General features: G+C 56.4%; 1 protein-coding gene across 1 annotated transcript in view; it reads left to right on the top strand.

Moving 5' to 3' along the window:
• Positions 1 to 24,175, top strand: part of INPP5D (inositol polyphosphate-5-phosphatase D) — a gene marked incomplete at both ends in the record, with an annotated part of 92,576 nt that extends 68,401 nt beyond the window's left edge. The window contains 15 exons of the mRNA XM_084228027.1: positions 603 to 799; positions 1,150 to 1,267; positions 5,186 to 5,282; positions 5,805 to 5,943; positions 6,603 to 6,711; positions 6,861 to 6,949; positions 8,137 to 8,222; positions 9,889 to 9,974; positions 12,027 to 12,140; positions 13,306 to 13,388; positions 14,137 to 14,224; positions 16,511 to 16,660; positions 18,498 to 18,594; positions 20,053 to 20,304; positions 23,308 to 24,175. Of these exons, the coding sequence (XP_084084153.1) occupies positions 603 to 799; positions 1,150 to 1,267; positions 5,186 to 5,282; positions 5,805 to 5,943; positions 6,603 to 6,711; positions 6,861 to 6,949; positions 8,137 to 8,222; positions 9,889 to 9,974; positions 12,027 to 12,140; positions 13,306 to 13,388; positions 14,137 to 14,224; positions 16,511 to 16,660; positions 18,498 to 18,594; positions 20,053 to 20,304; positions 23,308 to 24,175 (2,573 nt within the window). The remainder of the gene's footprint in view (positions 1 to 602; positions 800 to 1,149; positions 1,268 to 5,185; positions 5,283 to 5,804; positions 5,944 to 6,602; positions 6,712 to 6,860; positions 6,950 to 8,136; positions 8,223 to 9,888; positions 9,975 to 12,026; positions 12,141 to 13,305; positions 13,389 to 14,136; positions 14,225 to 16,510; positions 16,661 to 18,497; positions 18,595 to 20,052; positions 20,305 to 23,307) is intronic.
• Between the last annotated feature and the right edge of the window lie 1,010 nt (positions 24,176 to 25,185).

Below are 25,185 nucleotides of genomic sequence, written 5' to 3' on the forward strand. Positions count from 1 at the left end.
GCACAGGTGAGAAAAGGAAGTAAACATTGTTAAAAAAAAAAAAAAAGAGGGCCTCCCCGGTGGCGCAGCGGTTGAGCGCTGGGTTGTGAACTGCCCGCGGCCTCTGCGGCGCCGGTTCAATCCCCGGCTGCTCCCCGGCCACCGGAGGAGGGTCCCGCATGGTGCACAGACCTCTCCTGCCGCCCGCTGCTCCCCTCTGCAGTGTACTTCTGTCCTTCTGCCTGCTCTGCTCCCCGCTCTGGCTCTGGTGAATTCTCTCACCCTCCCACGCTTCTGACTATACCCAGTGCATGCATAAACAAACAAACTAATAAATTAATAAATAAATAAATCATGTCTCTATTAAAAAAACAAACAAAATTAAAAAAAAAGAACAATGATGTAAAAATATATAAATAAATAAATCATTTTTAAAATAGAAGAAGAAAGAAACGTAACTGAACCGTCAGCGGGCCCGGCTTCTGGGCTGGACCCTCGTTCTCCATCTTCGGGATTTTGCTGGGTGGTTAGATGCGCTTTCAGTGACGTGCGAGCCCCCCACCCCTGTTTTGAATTTTGCTCATGTGCCTTTGACTCACTTGTGTTGGGTTTTGCTGTTGAAGGTAACGCCACCCCTCCCAAGAAGATCACGTCCTGGTTTCTCTCCAAGGGGCAGGGGAAGACGAGGGATGACTCTGCTGATTACATCCCCCACGACATCTATGTGATCGGCACCCAGGAGGACCCCCTGGGAGAGAAGGAATGGCTGGAGACCCTCCGAAACTCCCTGCAAGAAATCACCAGCATGACTTTTAAAACAGTGAGCACTGGCGGGTGCTGGGGGGACTCTGGGTGGGCCTTGGTAGGCCAGCAGCTAGGGCAGCTCCCAGGTCCCAGCGCCCTCCACCTTCCAGGATCAGAGAGGAACACCTGTACCCAGGTGTACTTGATGGGGCCCATGGGTGTTGCTGAAGATCCCCAAGGTCGTCCCTGTTCCCGTCCACGCTCGGCATCTCAGTCCCGGCTCTCTTCTTTAAGATCCTTTGTCTCATCTGGGGGGTGTGCTCAGTCCCCCGACATGTAAGGGATTACAGACGTGGTGGGCATGCCGTGGGGACGTGGTGGGCACGCCTGCTCCTGGCCGAGGGCTCAGCACTGCCCCTTTGCCAGATCGCCATCCACACCCTGTGGAACATCCGAATCGTGGTGCTGGCCAAGCCGGAGCACGAGAACCGGATCAGCCACATCTGCACGGACAACGTGAAGACGGGCATCGCCAACACTCTGGGTGAGCAGGGCAGAGCCCCCTCCCTGGCATCCCGGGTCCACATGCATGAATCCACTCTTCAGGGCCAGCGGGGACTCCTAGGGTTAAGGTCTGGGATCTCAGTCCTCGGAGCCCCCCAGGCTGGGCAGACTGGGGTGGTGGGTCCCCTAGAATCACTGCCAGGGTCCCTGCCAGTGTTTCATCAGGCGCCTGGTGTCGGTGCTACTGGCTCACAGCCCCGACCTTGAGTACAAGCACCTAGAACAGGGGCCGACGGTGATGTTTGCTGTAAAGGGCCAGAGTAAATATTGCAGTTGTGTGCTGCATAGCAGGGCAGTCTGAGAAGTGTGTCGTTAGGCAAGTTTGTTGTTGTCTGAACATCACACCCTGAAATTGCACAACCCTAGACGGTCGGCCTAGTGCCTGCCCTGGGGGCACGCCGGGACCACCGTTGTCACGCAGCTGGTCATGGTGACGCGTTTAGCAGTGTCGACTGTCTAGGCTTCGTGGCATGCACAGCGTGGAAACGAGGAGTGAGACTGTTCTGGAAATGTGACTGATAAGCACAGGCCGCGTGCTGGACCCGACCCATGAGCCGTAGGTTACCCACCGCGGTCTAGATCTGGAAACACTGGTGTCAGCTTGGAGCCCCTGGGCTCCAAGAATTTTAATAAATGCAGAGAACTGCGTGTGTGGGTGTGTGGGTGTGAGGGGGATGAAGGCATGTCTGTAAGCGAGTGTGAGCCTGAGTGCATGTGTGTGAGTGTATGTAAATGTAAATACATGTCTGTGATGAGTGTTCCAGCGTGTGTGTGTAGACAGATGTGTGAGTGTTTCCACAGTGCATGTTTGTAAGTGTGCATCTGTGTGAGTGGGTGTTGGTGAGCGTGTCAGGCCGTGGGTGTTAATGCGTGTTAGCTGTATGTCCAGCCTCTGCGGGGGATAGGCGTGTGTGTGTATGCGTGCTCAAACCTGTGTGTGTGAGTCTGAGTGTAAGTGGGGATGTGTGAGGGCACGTGGGCAGGTGAGTGTGCGTGTGGACAGGTGTGTGTGCCTGCAGGCAGGTGCCCCACACAGGGACGAGAGTGGAGCTGAGGGCAAGGCCAGTGGTCTGGCAGCTGGAGTGAGGGACAGAACATGGCCCGGCAATAACAGGAAACAGGAGAATTGCAGCAACCGAACATGAACAGCTCTCTCAGCTTTTCTGCCGACAAACCGCAAACTGCCCGTGTCCACGCCCACACGTCCCTCCTTCCTTCCTGTCGAGGGGAATCGGCGGCTAATGTGGCCATCGCCCCGAAGCCCACGCCTTTCTGCTGCCCAGGAACCTCCTCCTAGACCCTGCCCCACCTCTGCCTGTGCCCGCCTCCGTCCCGCTTGCCTGCCCACCCACCTCCCAGCACGATGCCCATCACCGAGGCCAGCAGGAGCCTGCCGGATGGACAGGCAGGAAGATGGCCCCTGAGTGACCGTGTGCTGGCCAGGGGTGTGTGCTGTGAGGTTGACAGGCTCTAGGTGCTACTGAAGATGGGGCTCAAGGGGGCCCTCTGAGAGGGGACTCAGGTCCAAGGGGTAAGGAGGGTCGGAAGGCGCCACATGGCGGGAACAGCAAAGCTGAGGCCCTGGTGGATCACGGGGCGAGGCTGGGGAGGCAGGAAAAGGCCTGGGCTGTAGAGTCGTGAGGGGAGTTTGAAGGAAGGAGACCCCAGCCCCTCCCTCATTCCCCAACTCCCCCAAAGTGCTCTCAGCTGTGGCCAGCGCAGGCGGGAGCCCCGTGGACGTGGGTGGACCGAGAGGACGTGGGTCTTCAGAAGAGCTGGCGTGTTGAGGGTGTTGCCTGTGTTGAACGCTGTGGGAGTTTTATCTCAATCCAAATGCTCTGGGTGAGCCCCTCCCTCTCCTCCCTGGAGGCCGCAGGGATGCAGTCCACTGAAGAGAAGGAGTGGGCAGGGATTTAAACCCAGTTCACACTGCAGGAGGGGGAGGAAGCTGAAAACTGGGCCACCCCGATCAGGGCTGGGGCGAGCCAGGGGAAAGCCAGGACCCGAGGGCAGGAGGCCCATCCTGGCTCTGCCACCTCTATCCCAGCACAGGCGGGGCGCTGACCGGCTACGGCCACGGCCAGGGAGGCAAAGCCAATGATCCCCAAGGGCCTTTGGCTCCTGCCATCCCAGCGCTGTTGAGCCCGGACAGAAGACAATCCTCTGTAGGTCACTTAAAATTTTCCAAAGAAAGTAGAAAGAAACAGGTGAGGTCAATTTTCTCAAACCTCATACATCCCAAATATTACCCTTTCCATAGGTATTTGAGCTAAAAAATGATTAGATAATTTACATTCCGTTTTTCTCGGGAGGCTGACAAAGGGAGACCCGCACAGGCCCCTCCGTGGGGACCAGCTGCAGCTCGCGCTCCGCTATTATTCCAGGTGTAGATTCACCTCCCAGGTGTGGTGGCCACAGCGTGCCCAGCACAGGCCCTGTAGCTCACCACCCTCCCCTGGGCCTGCTCCCCTCCCCTGTGGGAGCCTCGGTTCTGCAGCAGATTTCTAGAGTTTGTTCTGGTTCGTTCCTTTGCTTTGGTTCTCCATATTCCACTGCGAGTGAAATCATCTGCTGTTTGTCTTTCTCCTTCTGGTTTATTTCACTCAGCATCACCCCCCAGGTCCCTCCACGTTGCCCCAAATGGCAAGGTGCCATCTCTAGTGACTGAGGAGCACCCGCTGGAGTGTTCAACATCACCCCTCTCTCGTGGCGCTGAGCTTGTCTCCACAGCTTGGGGCCGTCCGTGGCGCCGCAGTGGACGGGGCGATGCGCGTGTGCCTTTCAGTTGGTGTTTTTGTGTTATCTGGGGAGATACCTAGCAGGGGATTGTTGGACCACATGGTAGACCGGTTTTTAATATTCTGAGAAACCTCCGTGCTGTCTTGGGGGGGGCTGGCCCCGTCTACACCCCACCCACAGCGCGTGACCCCTCCTCCTCTTCCTCTCACCCGCAGCCCAGGCGCGAGGGCCGAGCCCGCCGTGGCCACTGCTCAGCCACAGGTGCTCAGAGCCACACGTGTCAGGGCAACCCGGAGCGGGGTCCGCAGACTTTTTCTCAGTTTGGGCAGGAAACATCCAGGCTCTGCAGTCTCTGTTCTGTCTGGGGGCGTGGCTGTGTCACGCCAGAGGCAGGTGCGGCCTCTGAAATTGGAGTGTCTTACCGGTTTCATGGATAATAATCTTTTTAAATGTTTCCCAACTATTAAAAAATATAAAGACCATTTGGGGCTGGCGGTGGGCCCGTGTCTGTCTGCCCCTGGCTGGTTCAACACAGACACCACACCTTCACCCCTTTCTTCCCTGCGCCCCGAGGTTTCCAAGGGGCGGGGGCCGGGGGCGGGAGGCACTTGCACATGAACATGTGCATTTTCAGCAAGTTCCCAGGTCAGGCTGCGGTGCTGGTCCAGGAGCGCCCTTTGAGAGCCACGGTCTAGAATAGCTGAACGCTCTTGACCAAAAAGAGGTGGACTCAGCACAGGTTTTGGGTCTCCCCAGGATCCTGGAGTCAGCTGCGGGGGAGTCAGCTCCCCAGCCCTGGGCTCCTCCTCCTGACTCTTCTCTTATTTGGCATGTGGGGTGACTGGGACTCCCCTTAGAGGGAGATGGTAACTCACAGATACCCCCCTTACCGGGAGAGGCAGGGGTGGGTTCCACCCTCATCTCCCACAGCCGGTGGAGAGCCCACGCTCTGGCCCTCTGCCTGCTTTCGCGTGGTCTTGGTGGAGACCCGGCCCCGCCCGCCCCTCACCCAGCCCGCCCCCCCATACCCCTGCCCCTCCACCTCCCGCCAGGAAGCCCCCGCTGCTTTCTCCTTTGTCCTCCTGGTTCTTTAATAATAACATCCTTTCACCTCCCTCTCCCACCTGTTTGCTGTTCTGATTTCTTTCTCCCCCGACAGGAAACAAGGGAGCTGTGGGGGTGTCCTTCATGTTCAATGGCACCTCCTTGGGGTTTGTGAACAGCCATTTAACTTCGGGAAGCGAAAAGAAACTCAGGTAATGGAGTTCTTTCCCCAAAGGGCCTGTGTTGGGGTTTCTGCCAGGCGGACCTCGCGCCCCTAAACACGGCAACTACCTTCTTGGCCCTGGGCTGGGCCTGCCCTGTCGGCCTTCAGGGCTGTCCCCTTAGAGGCACCCAGAGCTCAGCAGTGGCCACTGGTGTGGATGAAGCTGGTCTGAAGGACAGAACAGACATTTCCCATGTCGTTGGCCTAATAGACCCAAACGCCCCCCACTTCTAAGGGGGAATCCCCTTTTGGGGGCACCCTACAAATCAAAGCCCATTTTCCTGATTAGTGGGCCTGGGCATCTCGAAAATTCACTATTCCAATTCCCCACTGAGCCGGTGTCCTTGTTCCTGGTTCTGCCTGAAAGGCCCCTTGCTTCCCACCTGGACCCACCTGCACGGCAGGCGCTGAAGATTGAAGTCTCAGGTTCCCCCAATCCCCTTTGACGGCCTCCCGAGATGCATCGGGAGCCAGCAACCTGAGCTAAGATCTCTGCTTTTCCCTGAATTAGGCGAAACCAAAACTATATGAACATTCTCCGGTTTCTGGCTCTGGGAGATAAGAAGCTGAGTCCTTTTAACATCACTCACCGGTTCACCCACCTTTTCTGGCTCGGCGACCTCAACTACCGTGTAGAGCTGCCCACCTGGGTGAGGAGACCCTGGGGCTGGGGCTGCCCACCTGGGTGAGGAGACCCTGGGGCTGGGGCTGCCCACCTGGGTGAGGAGACCCTGGGGCTGGGGCAGAGTCATGGAGACACAGACCGAGCTGGGTCAAGGCCACTATCCCCTTTGGACTCCAGGCAGTTCCCGCTGCAGACATTCAGCCTCTGCTCACCCCTCACCCCACTCCCTGTACTGGCCGCCCCTCCTCACCATCATTGCTGCTTCAGTGTCCCGACTGGCTGGGCCCAGACCTGCGGGAGAGGCTGAGGCAACCAGCTCAATTTTCTCCCCAAATTGCCAGTGACTGGCCGGCCTGAGGAAGACATTCGTTAAGTCAGGTGTCCAGCACCGTCCAGTGAGTGGTGGTCAGAGTGGCCCCAGGGCACAACTGGGCTTTGTCACTCAGGAGGTGAAGGCCTCTTTGGGAAGGGCTGTGGGCAGTCACAGTCACTAGCACCAGACGGGTTGCTTCTGGTGCCCCTGAAGGGCAGGCTGGGGCCTGGCCCTGGGGGAGAACTGACTGCTGGTACCAGGGTCTGGGCCGCCCCGGGGTCTCCAGGCCTGGAGCAGCCAGCAGGTGGGTGCGGGTGCTCCTGGTCGTCATGGTACGAGGTGGCATCTCACCGGTGGCTGGTGTCCTGCAGGAGGCAGAAACCATCATCCAGAAGATCAAGCAGCAGCAGTACAGCGACCTCCTGGCCCACGACCAGCTGCTCATGGAGAGGAAGGAGCAGAAGGTCTTCCTGCACTTTGGTAAGACCCGTGGCCTCTTCCCTTCTCCAGCTACCATCTCCCCATCCCCCCGCACCCCGTACCTCCCTGGGGAAGGAGTATGGAAGGGGGAACCTCAGCCAGAGATGTACGGGAATGGAAACTGAAACCAGGGTTTCGTTTGGTCGCAGAGGAGGAAGAAATCACGTTTGCACCCACCTACCGCTTTGAAAGACTGACCCGGGACAAGTACGCCTACACGAAGCAGAAGGCCACCGGGGTGAGTCCCTGGCACACACCCCGCCCCGCCCCCACCGGGGCCGGCTCACCCCTCCCGTGTCTGTGCCCATAGAGGCAAACAGGAAGTGAAGAGCATCCTTGTCCACTGGCCCACAAGTTAGAAATCATGTGTTGATTTATACACAGAGCAAAAAAACCCTTCCCTGCAGAGAGGCTGCACCCTGCTAGCCAAGAGTGCATGCTCCTTATTATCCGCCTTCTGTCCAGATAGACTGAGATTCTGAGAGAATTTAAAGCATGCTTTCCTTATTTGGATTCTGAAGCTCATGCTTAAATTAAAAAAAAAAAAAAAAAAAAACAAAAAACCTCTGATCAAATGTATTTGCTGCTTTGCCAAGCGAATCACCATTAAGCAGCTTGCTGCTGCAGGACTTATCAGAGCCTTTTATGTGTTAATGAGCGTGGTGGAACATCGTGTGCCAGCCTCACCCAGTCCTGGAGTACCAACTTATATCTTCTGCAAATGCTTATGTTCCAAGGAACAGTGTCTGGAGAAAACTGCAGTAAAGCTTTTATTCGTTGTTCTTCAAAAAATATTTACTGGTGAGCTATTGTGGGCCTGGCACTCTCCTAGGTGATGGGAGGCCAAAGAAGACTAAGCCATCTGCCCCCAAAAATTTATAGTAGGAAAGACAAGGCCAGGCAAAGGCACAGCTGACTGTACCCAGGGGTAGGATATGATGGTGCCAAGTGCCCCACGGAGCAGCCAGGCAGGGGATGGGCATTCAGGGCAGGAAGGACCTGGACAGGCTCCTCACAGCAGGGGCATTTGAAGGATGGCTTAGGTTTCCTTAAGTAGATATGACAAGGGCTGAGGAGCACTAATCCATTTCAGGTTGAAAGACGTTGGCACAGATGCTAAGTGTAAAGTTCTGGCACCTTCCAGAGCCCAGTCCCAGGAGGCAAACCCCATGGCGGGGCCTGAGGGCTGCAGAGGTGCTCTGTACTGGGGGTCTCTGGAAGGCCTAGAGGGGTGGAGTCAGGACTTGGGGCAAATGAAAAGGGTTTGAAGCCACCTGCGGAGACTATCAGGAAATTCTATAAACAGCCAAAAGCAGGTAAATTCAAGGATTGGAGAGGCCATGAGTTAATCTTTTACTAATATTTTAAAAGACAAACAAGAAAAAAAAGCAGACATTTTGCAAAGTTTGTGACTTTGATTTGCAGATGAAGTACAACTTGCCCTCCTGGTGTGACCGAGTCCTGTGGAAGTCCTACCCCCTGGTGCACGTGGTGTGCCAGTCCTACGGTGAGTGAGTGGCCCTTCGGCCCATGGTGAGCGCTCCTGTGCCAGTCCTACGGTGAGTGAGTGGCCCTTCGGCCCATGGTGAGCGCTCCCTTAGCCCGAGCAGGTGACCTGAAGAGCCACAGCCCTGCTTTGGGGAACGTTTGAATTAAGGGGCCATTTCCAAAGAAATCCAGTTTTATTTCTTTTGAAAAGAGCCTCTTAAAGTGGAACCATAAGAAAGATATTCTTGTAGTCAAAAGTGATCAACTATTAGAAATTCACATGGGGGAGGGCAGAGAGAGATCAAAGCAGGGAGGAGTCCCTATGCACAGTGTTGGGAGACTATGAGGACTTGGGTGGAGGGGCAAGGTGTGATAACATGTATTTGTAGATGTGTGAACCTGTACCCCTAAAACTGAGTGCTTTAAGCCACGCTTACCTCAATAAACATACATACATGCATATCCTGCCCCCAAAGTTAATAAATAGGTTTAAATTATTTTTGAAAATAATAAAAAGGGAACCAGCTTGTCAACCCTGTCATTTCTCACCGCAGCCACTCCAGTCTTCTTTCCCTCCTCGCCTGCATCAGCCACCGCAGCCCGGGACCCTCACCCACTTCTTTCTGCAGGTCCACATGTGCTGATGCCCCTCCTACCGCCTCCCTCAGAGAAGGGGTCCCCTCCTTCTTCCCCGGCTTCCTTTTTTATCTGATTTGCTGCATCCCCTCCTCCTGCTCCCTGACCAGTCTCATGCCCACGTCCTTCTCTCGACATTCTCCATCCACCTCATCGTCCCGTTTTCTCTCAGCCATCCGTCATGTTTTGTGATGGTTGTGAGCACGTGAGCGTTTTTCCCACGTTCTCAACCATCTCTGTTTTTGTGTGTGTGAATTGCCCATGTCCTTTGGTTGATTGAGAGCTGGGATGTCTCTCTCTCTCTTGCTGGCATCTCTGCAGAAAAGGGTAGCAGATCTTTTATTGCCTTCTTGGTCCCCTGTGCTGTTGGCTTCTCCTACCCCCATGAATGCTTGGTGTGTCCTGGAGTTTCACCCCTGCCTCTTCTCAGCCTTCCCTCTGGAGCCTCATAACTCAGCTTCCCCCAAACCTCTTGACTCCATGTCCACTGATTTCCGGGCCCGTGTGCTCCACTGAGCATTATCAAAGGTACTTGGACCTCAGAAGCTCTAGAGCTTCTCTCTTCCCTCTTCCTAACAGCTCTGCTGCCGTCCCTTCTCACCCAAGCCCCACACTCTTCAAGGGGTTGTCTATACTCAGTTGTCTACACTTCCTCACCTTCCCCCTCTGCTGTCCCTTCGAGGCATTGGGGGTCGGGGTGGTGCCTCTCCTCCTCTGATGCTCAGGGACCTTAATCCCACTCTGGGCTATGGGCTCCTGGTCATTAAGTAAGGGCTTAGACCAGAAAACTCTCCACAGTGCACAAGCCACCGTCTACTTCAAAACACAAAAGTCTTTAGGAGACACTAGTATGGGCATGCTTTAGCGACGAAGAGACAGCATCAGACCTCACTGAGCTTTTTAAGCAGGCTGTAGGTCAATGGGATGACAGGTGTGAAACTTCTGGAAATATCCCTAGGTGTAAGTTGATTTCTGCCATGGGTTTGCCATCCTTGGCTTGACCAAAGGGTCTCTTCTTCCTGCTCAGAAATGCCTTCCCTCCCCTGCAGGCAGCACCAGTGACATCATGACCAGTGACCACAGCCCTGTCTTTGCCACGTTTGAGGCAGGGGTCACCTCCCAGTTTGTCTCCAAGAACGGTAAGTCAGGGACAATGTCCACCCCTCCATTGTCCACGCCAGCCGGTGTGGGGCGTTCATCTTCTGATTGCAGCAATCAGTTGTCTGCCTTCCATGAAGGTTCATCCTTCCCGGGAAGCCCGTGGCCTCTGGATGGGTCTCTTCGTGTCCACATCACATTGCGACTTCTGTTCAGAGCATTTTCTTGCTCTTTTTGGCAAATATGTCAGCATTTTAAGCTTTGGTTTTAATACGGGGTGAAAATTGGGTCAATAAGTGTTTTCTTAGGAGTTACGCATCTGTCACCAAAGACAATTCTGAGGGGGATATGGGCGAACTTTTGATACTGATGCATTTATTTCAGTATATTTTAATTTCGTCTCTTCCGTGTAGGCAGGCAACACTGGGTTCCGATTAGTGTTGTGATATACCTTCTTACTTAAATATTTATTTTAGCTTAAAAAGAGTGGATTTAAAGAAAACATGAGTTAATATTAGCACAGCTGCTTGGTAGGCAGAGATGATAAAAATTGTGAAGGTAGGAGGAGGATCACCGAGCTTGGGGAAACGCTGGAGTAAGTGATACTTAGATTTGCAGGTAATTTTCAAAGCATCCCGCTCAGCCCTGGCCCCCAGGAGGCCCTTGTTCCCGCAGGGGCTGATGTCCTCAGTCTCATGTCTAGTTCTCAGCCTGGGGGCCCCGGAGCAGTGTTATCCCCTCTGTCCACCTCTTCTGTGTCACACTCATTTACGGGAGGCTGAGTGGGGGGCTCCAGATAGGGGCTGGAATGTCCGTGTCCTCCTTACCCCGAGGGACCAGGGAGACTGGACGGCTGCCTTCCAGAGCCGCTTTTCTCCATACGGGGGTCCAATGTCCACAGCCCAGCAGCGCGACCTCCTTCCTCCACCTAAGCCTCATCTCACCCTCCCGTTCTTACTCGCTTTGCCTTTCAGGACCTTCCATCTGAGTCCCGCCCTCCTCCCTTTCTCTGGGGTCCCTCTGCACTGGTGGGGGGGCTGTTGCACCCGCTGCAGGCCTCGAGTCGCAGGCATGGCTTGTCCCCAGTGGAACTCAGCCCGCCGTGGACCTTCCCAAATACCCAGCACCTGGATTCAGTGTCGGTTGGGCCTTTACCCAAGCAGACCAGGCCCGGGTGCTGTGGGCCTTAAAAAAGGAATGAAAAACTGAGCGAAATGAGCCAGAGCTAGACACATACTTAGGAGACAGACACCTCCTTACGGTGTCACTTATATGTGGAATTTAAAAAAAAAAAAAAAAAAAGCTGACTTCATAGAAACAGAAGAACGGGGAGGTGGGGAGATAAGGTCAAGGGCACAAACCACAATGACATGATGAGTAAGCTCTGAGGACCCACACACGGCAAGGGAGTGCGAGGCGCAGTGCAGTGCTGTGTCCTCGAAATCGCTGAGAGCAGACCTCAGCCCCTCGCCACACGAAGAGCTACCTGTGAGGTGCCGGGCGTGGGAATCACCTTGATCCTGGCAATCATTTCACAAGGTCTATACATAGCAAGTTGGCGTGTTGTGCATTTTAAATATAGACCATTACACTTGTCAATTATTCTTCAATAAAGCGGGGAAAAGAAAGAGAAAGGCAGGCTGGGGGGCAGAGCTCGGTGGCACAGAATTTCCACGGAAGGACAGACAGACGCAGTTCAGAGCCAGCGTGAGTCACTGACGATAGCAGCCGGCCCGCTGAGGCCACGGGTGCTCCCCAGGTGAGCGCCGGCACCCGCCCCACCCGACTCGCACAGAGTGGATCTGCGTGTCCAGTGGCCGAGCCGTCCCGTCGTGCCCGGCATCACGGTCGCAGAGCCCGTGGGGAGACCGCGGCAGCGGGGGCAGGCACGCTGAGGGGGTGTCTCTGGACCCCGAACTCTTCTCTTCCTGCTCTGCTCACCTTCCCAGGCTGGGACTTGGGAAGATCTCAGGGGCGCTCCGGTGGGGCGTTCCGCAAACCTCTCCTTCCTCCTGGCCCCCCGTCCCGGCCCCCAGAGGGCTCAGCTCTGCCTCCTGCGCGTGGCAGACACGAGTCTCTGTTCTCTGTTCCAGGGCCCGGGGCTGCCGACAGTCAAGGGCAGATCGAGTTTCTCCAGTGCTACGCCACGCTCAAGACCAAGTCCCAGACCAAATTCTACCTGGAATTCCACTCGAGCTGCTTGGAGAGTGCGTGGGCCCTGCAGGGCGCGAGGAGGGTGGGCAGGCCCCCCTCTTTCTCGCCAGTGCCTTTTCGCTGGGGTTGCTTTGCTTCATTTCTCCTCCCCGGGACGGACTCATGGATGAGTGACAACAGGGGTCAGAGAAGTGGGGTCACAAGTGAAGGGTACCAGGGGACACCCAGATAATGTGTGAGGGGGGCCCTCAGGGCCTGCGGTGCTGTTATTTCAGCCCCGGGACATTGGCCCTTGGCCCACAGCGAGGGTCGCCAGTTGATGACTCCCCCAGGCTGGCACCAGGGCCCAAGCAGCTGCTGGTAACCCCCTAGCATTTCTTGGGGTCCTCTGCCCCCCAACCACCTCACGCGGGCATCTCTCAGGTGGTCTGGAGCGTTTCTGAGCACGCTGGCGCCGGCCCGCAGCAGCAGTTAGCACTCCCGTGTTTAGGAAACACCCTTTCTGGCGACATTCTGGGCATATTGTCTAAAGCTGCTGCCTGGCCGCGAGATCTGTGTGGCTCCAGCTGGCTCCGCTGAGCCGGTCTGGAGAGTGGTGAGGGGGTGGGATCAGCTCCGCCCATCTTATGACAGGGGAGATGCTTCCAGAAACTGGGGAGACAGTGAGTGCCCCCCTCCTGCAGCGCCCCCCCACCTCCACGGGCTGGGACCTGGTGACCACTGACCTTCTCCCCCACGTCTCTGCATCCCAGCCCTGCGGCAGGGGCAAAGCCCTTCCAAAAGGGAAGAGGATTTTGTGCGGGTGTTTTTAATAAACTATGGAGACATTTGCATACATTTCTATGGAAACAGCATATTAGGAAGCTTAAATTAGCATTTCAAAAGGCTGCTATCTTGAGTGGCGTGGGACGCCTGTCATCTCTCCTGATCTCTTCACCTGCGATGTGATGTGATGATTTCTTTGTTGCCTGGTTTGTGGCAAAGAGGAGCCAAAAAGAAGGGGACATGCTCGGATTTTCATAGAAATAATTAGACCATGTTGGCAAATGACCATCCCTGCACCAAAACAGAATCCCCCACACCCCTAAACAATGCTGAGGCCCCTGTAGACAGAACGGGGAGACTACCTTCCCTGTGGGGGTGGGTGGGGGTGTCCCTGACAGTCTGTCTGGTTTCTTGCTCTGTTTTCTAGAACTCAGCCCTCTTGCCCCCCGACAGGTTTTGTCAAGAGTCAGGAAGGAGAAAACGAAGAAGGAGCCGAAGGAGAGTTGTTGGTGAAGTTTGGAGAAACCCTTCCAAAGGTGACTGGAGCCCCCAACTGCACCCAGAGGCTGGCACAAGGGGTCTCGGTGTCTGTGGCAGGGCGGAGGTGGAGTGGGGAGGGACAGCAGGTGCCACATATGCCCCCTATGCTGTGTGGGCACCAGGACACGCAGCCTCTCCTGTGCTTGCACCGACACAGCCCTACCCCAGGAGGCTGGATTCACTCACCTGCCATCAGCACGCCCACAGGAGTCAGATGGCCCAATGCAGGGTCTGTGGGGTCATTCCCTAAGCTGTACCACTAGTGGCCCCCAGGCTGCCTCCTACCCAAATGGACACTGGCCGCCTCCCACCCAGGGGCCACAGGTGCCACTGTCTGCTGCTGGCCCTGGGAGGCGGCCAAGGAGAAAGGCCCCATCTGGGGAGCCTGGCACAAGTGGGTGCCTCAGACCTGGGTCCCAGTCCCATAGCCACCTGCCTGTCCGCCTGGCCCCTCTCCCTACGACACTGGGGTTTGCAAAGTAGGAAAGAAGCAATGGAGATGGACGCATTAAGAGTCAGGCTCTCTCCCTGGGCCCGGCTGCAGTGCGGAGGGGGGCAGGAAAGGAAGCCAACACCCCTTTGGGCGAATAGGATGTTCATACGGGTCCCTTCCTGCTTACTTGGGCATGGAAAGCGGAATTTGTTCAGTAAGAACAGCTACTGTTGTCCCGAGTGCTTCCACCTCTGGGCTGGCAACGCCCACCCACTGCCCCCAACAGCCTCACCCAGCCTGTTCCTCTGCAGCTGAAGCCCATCATCTCTGACCCTGAGTACCTGCTGGACCAGCACATCCTGATTAGCATTAAGTCCTCTGACAGCGATGAGTCCTACGGTAAGGGCCCGGGACAAGGTCTGCGGGCACCCCTGTGCTGCTGGCTGGAGGGCTCCAATGTGAGGGAGGGGGCGGCCTCTCCTGGAGAAACCCAATGACTACTCCCTACCCCACGCCCCAGGAAGGGGTAGCTCACCCCTCCTGGGAGCCCACCACCAGATACCGCACCTCCATTTCCTGAGCTTTTTCCTCTGTGGTCCCCTCCATGTGCTCACAGGTGTTTGATTTACTCTGATAAGGCCTGGTGGAGGAGGGACTGTCCTCCCACGTACTAAGTGGGGTGCTCAGAGGTGAAGTGACGCCCAGGACACACAGGCACTAACTGGCTGAGTCCTGATTTGAACCTAGGCCTGCCCTGCTTTGCTCAGTGCCCAGCCTGTCCCTGGCTTGAGCCCAAGGCTGGTGTGCCCCTGGCACTTTCGGTGTGGCTGGAGCATAGGGTGAGAGGGGCAGGAGCCAGAGGGAAACTGGAGGCCAGAGCGAGACCCAGCAGCTCCGTACAAACCAGGCCGAGGCAAATGAGCAGCAGGAGCCACTGAAAAGTCAGGCAAGACGGTACCTGTGCAGATTTGCCTCTTAGCAAGGTGTGGTGGCAGTGCCCAAGACGAGGGCCAGGGAGCCAGAATGGAGGGGAACGGCGTGAAACAGAGAGGAGAAAATTGAGAGGTATCGACATTGGTTGTGGGAACACGAGGGAGTCAGATGGCCCTGGAGGCAGGCAGGGAGACTGCAGCCGAAGGGATTGGAACATGCTTTGGGGCTGATCCCCGGAAGCCAGGACACAGAAAGAGGCTATAGACACCGAGGGTGACACCATGTCTGGGTTGCCGTGCGCAGGCGCTGCCGCGGGCTGTCAGCTCTGTCGCCACCTCACTGCAGAGGGAGCACTAGTGTGACTTGTCCAAAGTCAAAAAGCCACTGAGTGTCCTTGACAAGCTACTTACCACTCGACTTGCACCCAGGCAGCCGGGCTCCAGAATCCACGGTCCCCGAGCCAGGGCAGGCTGGGCAGAGCCCGAGGGTCTGCCGGCTCAGGGTCAGAGTCTCCTAAGAGAAAGGGCTGGGAGTTCCTAGGTTTGGTGGAAGGAATGCGAGCACAGGCCTGTGGGTGCTGTTGTCTTGTTCCAGAACTCTACTCCTGTGTCTCCTCTGGAGATTCACACCCACAGACTGCAGATACCATGTTATTATTACACATCATGGCAATAACAGAAAAAGTAGCCTGTCTCGGCTACAGCACTCGCTGTCTGGCTTCACGCTTGCATCTCATGCCTGGGCACACCCAGATTCCAGATTATCATCACAGAGCTACCACTGGGCGTCGTGCCTTTAAATCATACACATTTTTCATGATCCTCCTCCTTGGCTGCCCTTCACAGCTGTTGCTTTTTAATGGCTTCATAATATTCCACAAATGACCTGTCATTTACAGTACTCCATGTTCTTAGTTTGAGGCTCAGCCAGGTATTTTGACTATGTTATCAACAATCTGAGATGGGTCTCTCGGGGGGCACCTTTTATTCTTCTTCAGCGACATTTTCCTTCTGGATCAGCTAGGATAAGCCACGTGTTGGCTGAGTGGATATTCGTGATGCCAGCACTTGTTATCAGACGGCCAGCCCTGAAGACTAGCCAGGCTGGGGCTGGGTCTTCTTTTCCCTCCCTTGATTTTGTGCTAATTTCCTGTCTGTGAAAAAGTGCCTTCGTGTTCCCTTCGTTGGCGTTTTTGATGACTCGGGAAACTGAACCAGTTTGTCTTTATTGAAATGAACCAGCCACAGTTCCGCTAGTGTACTGGGGTTGCTACCCATTTATCTGCTGGGGATGCGATTTTGAGGAGTTCCTGAGGAGTGCAGATGAAAGCTCCTCTGTGAAGCTGGCTGCTCATCCCCCGCCCGACCGCCCCTTTTCATTTTCACTTTTGTTTTCTCGCCATGTGCAGAAGTTTTAAACTTCTGCAGACTCTATCAGTCTTGTTTTGTCATTTCTTTCGTTGCTTCAAACCTCGGGAAATGACTGTTCCCTCTGGTAGTCAGATGAGTATTGACTTCTAGTTTTCTGCTGGATTTTCTATGATTTTTTTTTGCATTTTGCTGTAAAGTTGGAAGTGTTCCCCCCAAATGGCGGTACCATCACTCGACAGGCTTTCTCCATAATACCCGCCTCGATCGCCGTCTCGGGGATCATCTTTGAGCAACTTTGGGTCTGGAGCTCTGGGCTGGGTGTGTGAGGTTTCTCCTGGGACATGACGGTGGGGTCATCATGTGACCTCGCCCCCTTCCCCAGGCGAGGGCTGCATCGCTCTGCGGTTAGAAGCCACGGAAACTCAGCTCCCCATCTACACACCTCTCACCCACCATGGCGAGATGACCGGCCACTTCCGTGGGGAGATCAAGCTGCAGACCTCCGAAGGCAAGATGAGAGAGAAGCTCTATGGTAAGTGGCATGTGCCCCGGCGCCTTCCTCGGCCCTGCCTAGGCACAGGACCAAGGTTGCTCCCAACAAAGCCGTCGAATATGCTCTCTGCCGACGAGATCCGAGAGACACTCTGGCGTAAGAACCGCCAACCCCTTCCTGACCCCAGACACCCCTCATCTTTAAAGATAAAAGTTTGCACATTTTCCAGGTCCTCTTCTCTCACCTGATACCAGCCCCTTAGGCCTATGCCTCCCTGTTGCCACCTCCACCCGAATTGAGTTCCCCAATAATCCTGCCAATGCTAAGTGGCCCCCAGGCAGCGGGGAGAGGAGACTGAGGCCTGTGATGGCTGTTTTCTTCAAGCCCACCCTCGTCCTGCCTCGTGGTGCCCACCCCCCTCTGCACCTGCCAAATAGCTCTCATGTGTGAACACCCAAGGGCTGTCCTGCCCCAGGCACAGTTCTTGGGCTTTCCCTACTCTAGCCCCAACCCCCACACCCCCAAAATAGCAGAGTGGATTCTCTTCCCAGCAGAGTCCCAGCACCTCCATGAACATGAACTCAAATCTCCCAGTCCCGGTCCCGTGAAAGCCTCTTGCTTACTTTGACTGGGAGGAGTCCACGTGGAAGTGACTCCGGGGCCTTCCCCCTGGGGAGCCAGCCCCTGCCACTCCCCACTTGCAGAGCCTCCTCGGCTAGATGCAACCTGTCACTCCTCCATCATGGGAGACTGAAGTGCAGCCCAGAGGCCCTAACATCAAAGGGGGCACGCGGGTGTGTCTACACTCAAATGTGTTCTTTTCTCTGAATTCCACCCATCATTCGTCATTCAGAAACTTAGAAATTAGCATGTAGATTTCTTAATCGTATCCATCATGTTAACAATCCCTCTGCTTGAATATGAAAAAGCTTGAGAGGCACAAAACTTCAGAATTTGTTAATCAGGTGTTTCTCCCTTTCATATAGCAACAGGTGAATTTTTTCCCCTCTTCTCTTCCATTCCCATTCAAAAGCACTCAAATAACAAAGCCCAAAATTGGCTTGAGTTGCCTTTAACTTTCTGCTTGATGTTGTATGAAATGATCATCTTATAACTGTTACCTCATTTCTCACTCACAGCAGCCTGGTGAGGCAGGTATTATCCTTGTGCGGTAGACAGGGAAACTGAGGCACAGAGGACTTAAGGTCAAAAACCTGGAAAGTGGATAGTTCAAGGCAGAAGTCCCACCTCCCCAAGTCTCTGCTAAGTAGGACTCTGTAAACATGGGGGCCCTGCCTCTCACATGAGGAGAGAGAGATAGTGGGACTCGCTTTATATGGGTGTCTGGCACCCCATTCCAGGGCAGGCTCTGGGCCTCCAAGGCTGCTGCCCCCCCACGCTCAAGGCTCCCCCTTCTGGCCTGCGGGGGCTCCTTTCTCTAGCAGGACAGTGGGTTGGGGTAAAGGGTATTCAGCTCCTCTGCCACCACTAGCCAGGAGCAGAAATGGGGTTCCCCATTTAGCCCACGAATGGGTTTACTTTGGGTACTGCACACTCCTGCATAGCCCCTTGTTAGATTTTATTCTAATTGTCAAGAAATAATCGCCTGATTTGTCCTTGTGGCAACTCCATGGTTGGGAGTGTCCCATGACACACCAGTTGGGCCCCATACCCAGGTCTCCTTCCTCTGGGGCCAGGGCAGACATAACCAGTCAACCATGGGCCCCGTGTGAAGCCTCAGAATCCTGCTTCACCATACCGCAGGCGGCGGTACTCACCATCCAGCCTCGGGGAGCACGTGGAAGCCCCTGCCATCCTGGCCTGTCTACCTGGGTGCTGGGGCCTCACTGGCTCTTTCCTGGCCCTTTTCTACCAGACTTTGTGAAGACCGAGCGGGACGAGTCCAGTGGACCCAAGTCTCTGAAGAGCTTCACCGGCCATGACCCCATGAAGCATTGGGAACCTGCCAACAGGTAAGGGGAGTCGGGGGGCCCACAGGCTGGCCTGGCAGACCCAGGGGAGGCAAGGCCTGCTTCTGCCCCCAGGCTCTGCCCAAACATGGAGGCCAGCGTGGCTGTGATGAGCGGAGCCTCCTCTGCTGTGGGGTTTGGCTCCAGTCTGTGAGCTTGTTTGCCTACTATGGCTTGTCGGGTTGGAGAACCTGATGGGGTGCAGTCCCTGACTTGGGCACCCCCAGCCGGGGAGAACATGCCCAGAGGAGGGCGCAGCTGCAGAGATGGGACTGTTGTCATGTCTCCTGTGCGTCTGGGGACATCAGCAATCGAGGCTGGGGGTTGACGACCCCATTCCATTACTAAGGGGGAAAAGCAGGCGGGCTGTTCTTGGCAGAGGCCGCATGGGAATGATCTGGACATAGACGTCTCTAAGGCTAGGGAGCAACGGGGGCAGCTCTGCCTACTGGTGTGGTCCCAAGTTCCAGAATCAAGCCAGCCAGGGTTGGCGCGGCCTCCCTGCCAGCTTATGGAGGGGCAAAGCCACGCCAATTTGCCAAAGCCCCGTGCACCCCCTTCAGGAGGACAGGATCGGCCCACGCTGCCTGTCCTCCAGCCTCTCCCCACCCCCACCCCAACTCCATCCCCTGGTCCACTTCCAACTTCCGAAGGCCCAACCCTGGGCAGTCTCTTTCATCCAATGCCATCCCATCAACGAATGCTTCTCACTCTCCAGTGTCTGCCTGGTTCCAGAATCTCTCACAGCAGCCTAGAGAGGCAAGTATTATCCTCATGTGGTAGACAGGGAAACTGAGGCACAGAGGACTTTAAGATCACAAACCTGGACAGTGGTAGGTCAAGGTGGAAGTCCTGCCTCCCCAAGTCTCTGCTAAGTTGGCATCTGTAAACATGGGGGCCTTGCCTCTCCCCTTGGCCTCTGTGACCCCCACACTCATCTTTACAAGTGTCCCCATTCCTATGCCTCACAACCATGCCAGCTGCCTTGTCCCAGATAGAACTCGCACTCAGCCCCTCTCCCTTCTGGCCTACCGGCCTTCAGAACAGGTCAAGCTCCTCTGACCTCAGGGCCTTTGCACTTACTCTTAACGCGGTCTCCCCCCTTGTCTGCCCACTTGATCCCAGCCTGGGCTCACTTTCTCTGCCTCTTTTGTTACTCTTAGTCCCAGCATGGCGTAAACACTGTCTCCCAACCACTGGGCTTGTTTTGTTCTGTATCTCTCCTCAGCTAGGGTTCATGGGGCACACCTTGTTCTCGTTCACAGCCATGTTCCCTCCTCCTGCCCCAGCATCTGCTGCTAACTAGACACTCAGTAACTGTTAAAGGGAGGGAGGGAGGGATGGATGGATGTCCCAAAAGCAACCAGGACCTGAGGGACATCAGAGGACACTGTCCTGAGGCCTCTGCTGACCTGGAGAAGGGAATGGAGCCCTGAGGTCTGACTGTGTGTCTCCCCGCAGGTGTGGTGGCTCCGCCCTCACTGAAATCATCAACCCCAACTACATGGGGATGGGGCCCCTCGGGCACCTGAAGCAGGTCCTGTCCCCTGACCTTCAGCCCACAGCCTGGAGCTACGACCAGCCACCCAAAGACAACTCCCTAGGCCCAGGAAGGGGAGAGACCCCTCCAACCCCTCCCTCCCAAGCGCCCGTCTCACCGAAGAAGCTGTCGTCCTCATCCCGGGGCCCCGGCCCCAGGACGCAGGAATCAAGGTGAGCAGTCCCTGCCCTGGGTTTTCACCTCCAGAATCTGGCCCTAGTATGGAAGCTGCCGCAGGGTAGGGGTGTATCCGCTGCTGGGCTCTGGGGCCCACCCTCTGGGCTGGGAGCACAGTAGGCACTTAAGGACTGCTTGTGGAACTCTAGTTCTGACCCTATTGGTACACACTTGAAAGATTTTTTTACACAGAATACAAAATTTTGAAGATACTGCAGAAAACAAACACAAAAATCTTCTTATAAAATCTGCAGTTCTTGAAAAATGCATTTCTATAACCACTGAACCATCTGGCGGTCCCCCATTCCCCGGAGGGCCCAAGGAGCAGGGGTGGAGTTCCGCAAAGGCCTCCCACCCGCCAGCTCCCTCTTCTTACCATGAAGAAGGTTCTTGTTCCCATGGGGAACTATTGAGGGTGGTCAGGAAAGGCAGTGGCTGGGGCAGGGAGTCAACTAAAGGGAGAGAACTAGCCTGCAGAGGAAGGAGTTGGCCAGGAAACTTCTGGAAGGGTTGGAAAAAGCAGAGCTGTGTCTCGAGCTGGTCCAGGTAGCACGTGTCAGGACACAGTGGGCAGCCAGGGCACTGCCTCGTCTCTCCTGTGTTGGCACCAAGCAATCCCATCTGCGGGCACCTCGTGGGAATGCAGGGGAGGGGCCCTACGAGCTCCTGGACCCCAGGGTGACAGGCAGAAATGAAAAGTGCAGGTTCCAGGTAACAGTGAAGATCTACAAAGCACCGTTAGTGTCGCTTCCCTTGTGGCTATTTGCAAGGGCTTTGGGGGCCTGCCATGGGCCTTTCAAGCCTGCCTGGTGTTTTCTGACGCACGTTTATTAGGAGCCAGGGCAGGGAGCCCCAGCAACCACCTCTCTCACCTCCCACCATGCCTCGACTTCCACACCTGGCTGGCTGGGGTTTCCTGGGGGTTGAGGGCCAGTTCATACTTTTCTCCCTTAAACTCTTTCTCTTTTAAAAAACAACTAGAGGAGAGGAAGGGAGGCTGGGATGGGCAGGACAGAGGTAAATAAACTGCCCCAGCTGCCCTCAGCCTGCCTGCCTCCAGTTTTCACAATTTATTGATAAAATTTCTTGGCTGTGGTCATTTGTCAGAAACAGGGGAAGGAGAAACCATCTCCCCTCCCCCCCTGGCAAAATGAGGACAGCAGCTGCTGTGCAGTGGGTGCTGAGGCGCCCGTTGGCCCAAATCACAGGAGTGGCAGATGGACCCCGGGGAAAGGGACTGGAGATCACCCCAGAAAACAAGGAGATTAGCTACTCCTTTAAGTGGAATGCTTTTAGGTTCTCAGAGTGAAGGTGTCTTGCGCGGGAGGCCTTGAAGACAGGCTGGAACCAGGGAGCAATGCTTCCCTCTGCTTCCCCAAGAAGGCAACCTGGGGGGCTTCTGCGCTCACTTCTCACCCAGAAGGTGACTAGAGGCAAGAAACCAGCTGCCCCCATAACTGCCTACAGCCCTCTGCTGCTCCCAACCGCGGCTCAGCCTGGGCAAAGACGGGAAAAAGGGGGTGTTGCCATCACCCACATCTCTGGTTATGCAACTATTTCCAGTCTCTCCAAAAAGTCATGAGCAAAAAAATCCCAAGTGTACAGTCAAGCCTCTTGGCATGTCCCTGAGGCCAGCCCACCCCACACCCCCGGAGCCCATCTGGGTGATGCCCACTCGGCCCTGAGCCTGCCCATGGGCATCTTGGGAGCAGCGTCTTGGCGCACACACACCATCAGTGAGAGCCCAGTGGGCCCCAGGACCCCTCTTTCTGCCCCACAGCTTCCCTTTTTTGCAGAAAGCAAAAAACTAGAACACTCCCCTGGGAGATGAAGCTGTTGGACAGAAAATAAAATGTGTTCCTGTTCCTGGTTCTCATAATTTGCTCAGCAGGAAACCACCTCAGTGGGCTGTGACGAGTCACAAAAGGCAGCAGCAGCAGCGCGGCCCACCTGGGGCTAGGCACGAGCTCCTCTGCCCGACAGTCCAGCCGCCCTGTTTTCTCGCTCCTGCCTTACCCCCCTGTGCTCACAGGAGACCCCCAGGGAGAGGACTTTATGTGCTCAGGAAGCACATAAATCAGGAACATGGGTCCCTGAGCACAGAATTTGGTTCATGGCCACCTCCTGTGCCTGAAGTGGTGTCACACAGGGGGCTCCCACGTGCCTATTTAATGGGGGTTCCTGGAGCTGGAGCCCTCGAGGAAGCACCCGTGGGCCCTCGGGAGGTCACTGCCTACAAAGCTTCCGCTCCCAGAGGGCAGAGCAGAATTTGCTAGAGAGGGCAGGGAGCCTGCGGGACTTGGGGAGGAAGCCCAGAAGCAGCAGTGATGGGGAGGAGCCCTGGAGGGCAGCTCTGATGAGGACAGAGGGGCTTGATTCTGGGCCCCGGAGGCCCTCGCTTCCCTCCAGCACACGCTGACCAGCATACGCCAGTGCGCGGGTGTGTACAGTTAATGGCGGGAGAAGTTCCAGGCAAGAATGGAGGTTGCCTGGGAGGTGACACATGCGCAGCGCGCACTCTCTGCTCTATTTTATATTTCACGAGGTGAGGGTCACACGGCCTGGACCAGCCATTGACAAGGAGCCACCGGGTGGTGATCACTGTGGGGTGCAGTCGCCATCCTGGCTGGTTCCAAGACATTTTTATCACTGCAAAAGAAAACCCCATCCTGGGGCCTCCCTGGGGCCTCGGGGGTAAGTCTCAGGCTATGGCTGCAATGGCCTGAGCTCCATCCTGCCAGGGAGCTACCCACATGGCGCAGCAGGCCTCTCCTGTCTGCCCGCTGTTCCCCTCAGCAGTGTACTTCAGTCAGTCTGCCTGTTCTGCTCCCCACTCTGTCTCTGGTGACTCCTCTCACCCCCACACCTCTGGCCTGCACCCCAGCTCTTCTATGCAAAAATAAAATCTTCAAGACACATCTTTAAAAAGAATTAAAAAGCCCCATCCCGCGGAGGGGGGCCCTCACGTGTCTCTTCCCTGCGGCCCCTTCCAGCTCCAGGCCCGGGGACGCGGGGAAGAACCCCGCCGAGGCCTCGCCGCCCGCGGACCCGGACCTGACCAAGCCCGAGATGTTCGAGAACCCTCTGTATGGGTCCGTGAGTTCTTTCCCCAAGCTGGCTCCCCGGAAGGAACAGGAGTCCCCCAAAATGCCGCGGAAGGAGCCCCTGCCCTGCCCGGACCCGGGAGCCTTGTCCCCCAGCGTCCTGCTGCCCAAGCCCCCCGAGGCCGAGGGCGGCAAGGCGGGCGCCAAGCCGGGGGCCGCCTTCCTGAGCCCCGCGCCGCGGCTGCGCTCCTTCACCTGCTCGTCCTCGGCCGCCGGCCCCGCCGCGGGCCCCGCGGGCGGCGACAAGGGCGCGGGGAAGCCCAAGGCCCCGCCCGGCGCGCCGGGCCCGGTGCCGGTGCCCACCAAGCGGCCCGTCAAGCCCTCCCGGTCCGAACTGAGCCAGCCGGGCCCGGCCGCCCCCGCGCTGCTGCGGCCGCCGCTGCCGGTGAAGAGCCCCGCGGTGCTGCACCTGCAGCACGCCAAGGGCCGCGACTACCGCGACCACAGCGAGCTCCCGCACCACGGCAAGCACCGGCCGGACGACGCGCCGCTCGGCAGGGCCGCCACGCAGGTGCGCGCGGGGGGCGCGGGGGGCGCGGGGGGCGCGGGCGGGGGGCTCGGGCAGCGCGGCCTCTGCACCGCCGTGCCCCGGGGTCCGGCCGGCCTGGCCAGGCGCGCACAGGGCCGCGCGCCCGGGTGGACGCGCCCCCCGCGCGTGGGTTCTGGGAACGCGGGCCCGAGCCACCCCAGGAGGAAGGCGGAGGAGGCAGGATTTGCACGCAGGCGGGTGGGACCCCAAACCTCTCCTGCCATGAAAGGTTGAAAGGAGGCGCAGGACCCCCGTGCCAGACCAGGGGCGAAGGCTCCGGAAACACCAGCTCCCCTGCAGCTCATTGTCGTTCCTTTTGGCCCTTCAAAGAGCCCCTGCGTGTTAGAGCCTTCCAACTAATGGCCCCGTCCGGCCTATACAATGGAATGTTTTATTTTTTGGTAAAGAGGAACAGTGGTTAAGAACAGACCTGGAGCCGGGCTTGCCTGGGTTTGAACCCCAGGTCTCCTACTACCTGGTTCTGTGCCTTGAGCCTCAGTTTACTCATCTGGAAAAGGGGACTATAGAGACTACCTGCCGCTCAGGCTTACAAGGAAGATTCAGTTTTATTATTTCTTAGGTTATAATGTATGCATATAAATGACATACTTACAGTATGCATTATATTCCATAGTCAGAGACCTTATAACGTACACATATAACATGCATGTGTGATGGAACATGTGTAATAAAGTAACGGCCGGGTGATGGCTCTTTTCAGGGGCGTGTTAAAGGAAATCTCACCTCACCTGCAGGTGCCAGGACACAGGGACCTTTAGTTAAGTCAGTCCCGGGGAGAATGCAGCCCAGCCCTGACCATCTCCTGTTCTCCCACAGTGAAGCCCTGGTGAGCTGCCAGAGAGACGGGAGCCCAGAGGAGCAGCTGGATGCACAGACCCTCTCCCGGGCCCCCGGTGGCCTCCTCCTCCCCAGCTGCCTGTGCAGAGCTTCATGTTTTCCAGTAGAGCACCCGGCTTCGGTGGCTCGGGAGCTCAGAACCCAGTGCTGAGGCTGGAAGGCACAGGGACCAGATGGTCCACAGAGAAGCCACATACCTGAGCCCCAGCTTGATCTTGGTACTCGGGACCCAAGAGCCTGTTCTGGTTGCGTTTTGAAGAAGGCAACTAAAGCACCGATTGGGGGTGGAGCAACATAAATAATAATACTATTAATAATAATAATGGCTACATGTGTGGCGCCCTGATCACGTGCTAGCCACCGTGCTGAGTGCTCAAAGGAACAAT

Source organism: Talpa europaea (genome assembly GCF_964194135.1).
Source record: "Talpa europaea genome assembly, chromosome: 1".
NCBI classification, from domain to species: domain Eukaryota; kingdom Metazoa; phylum Chordata; class Mammalia; order Eulipotyphla; family Talpidae; genus Talpa; species Talpa europaea.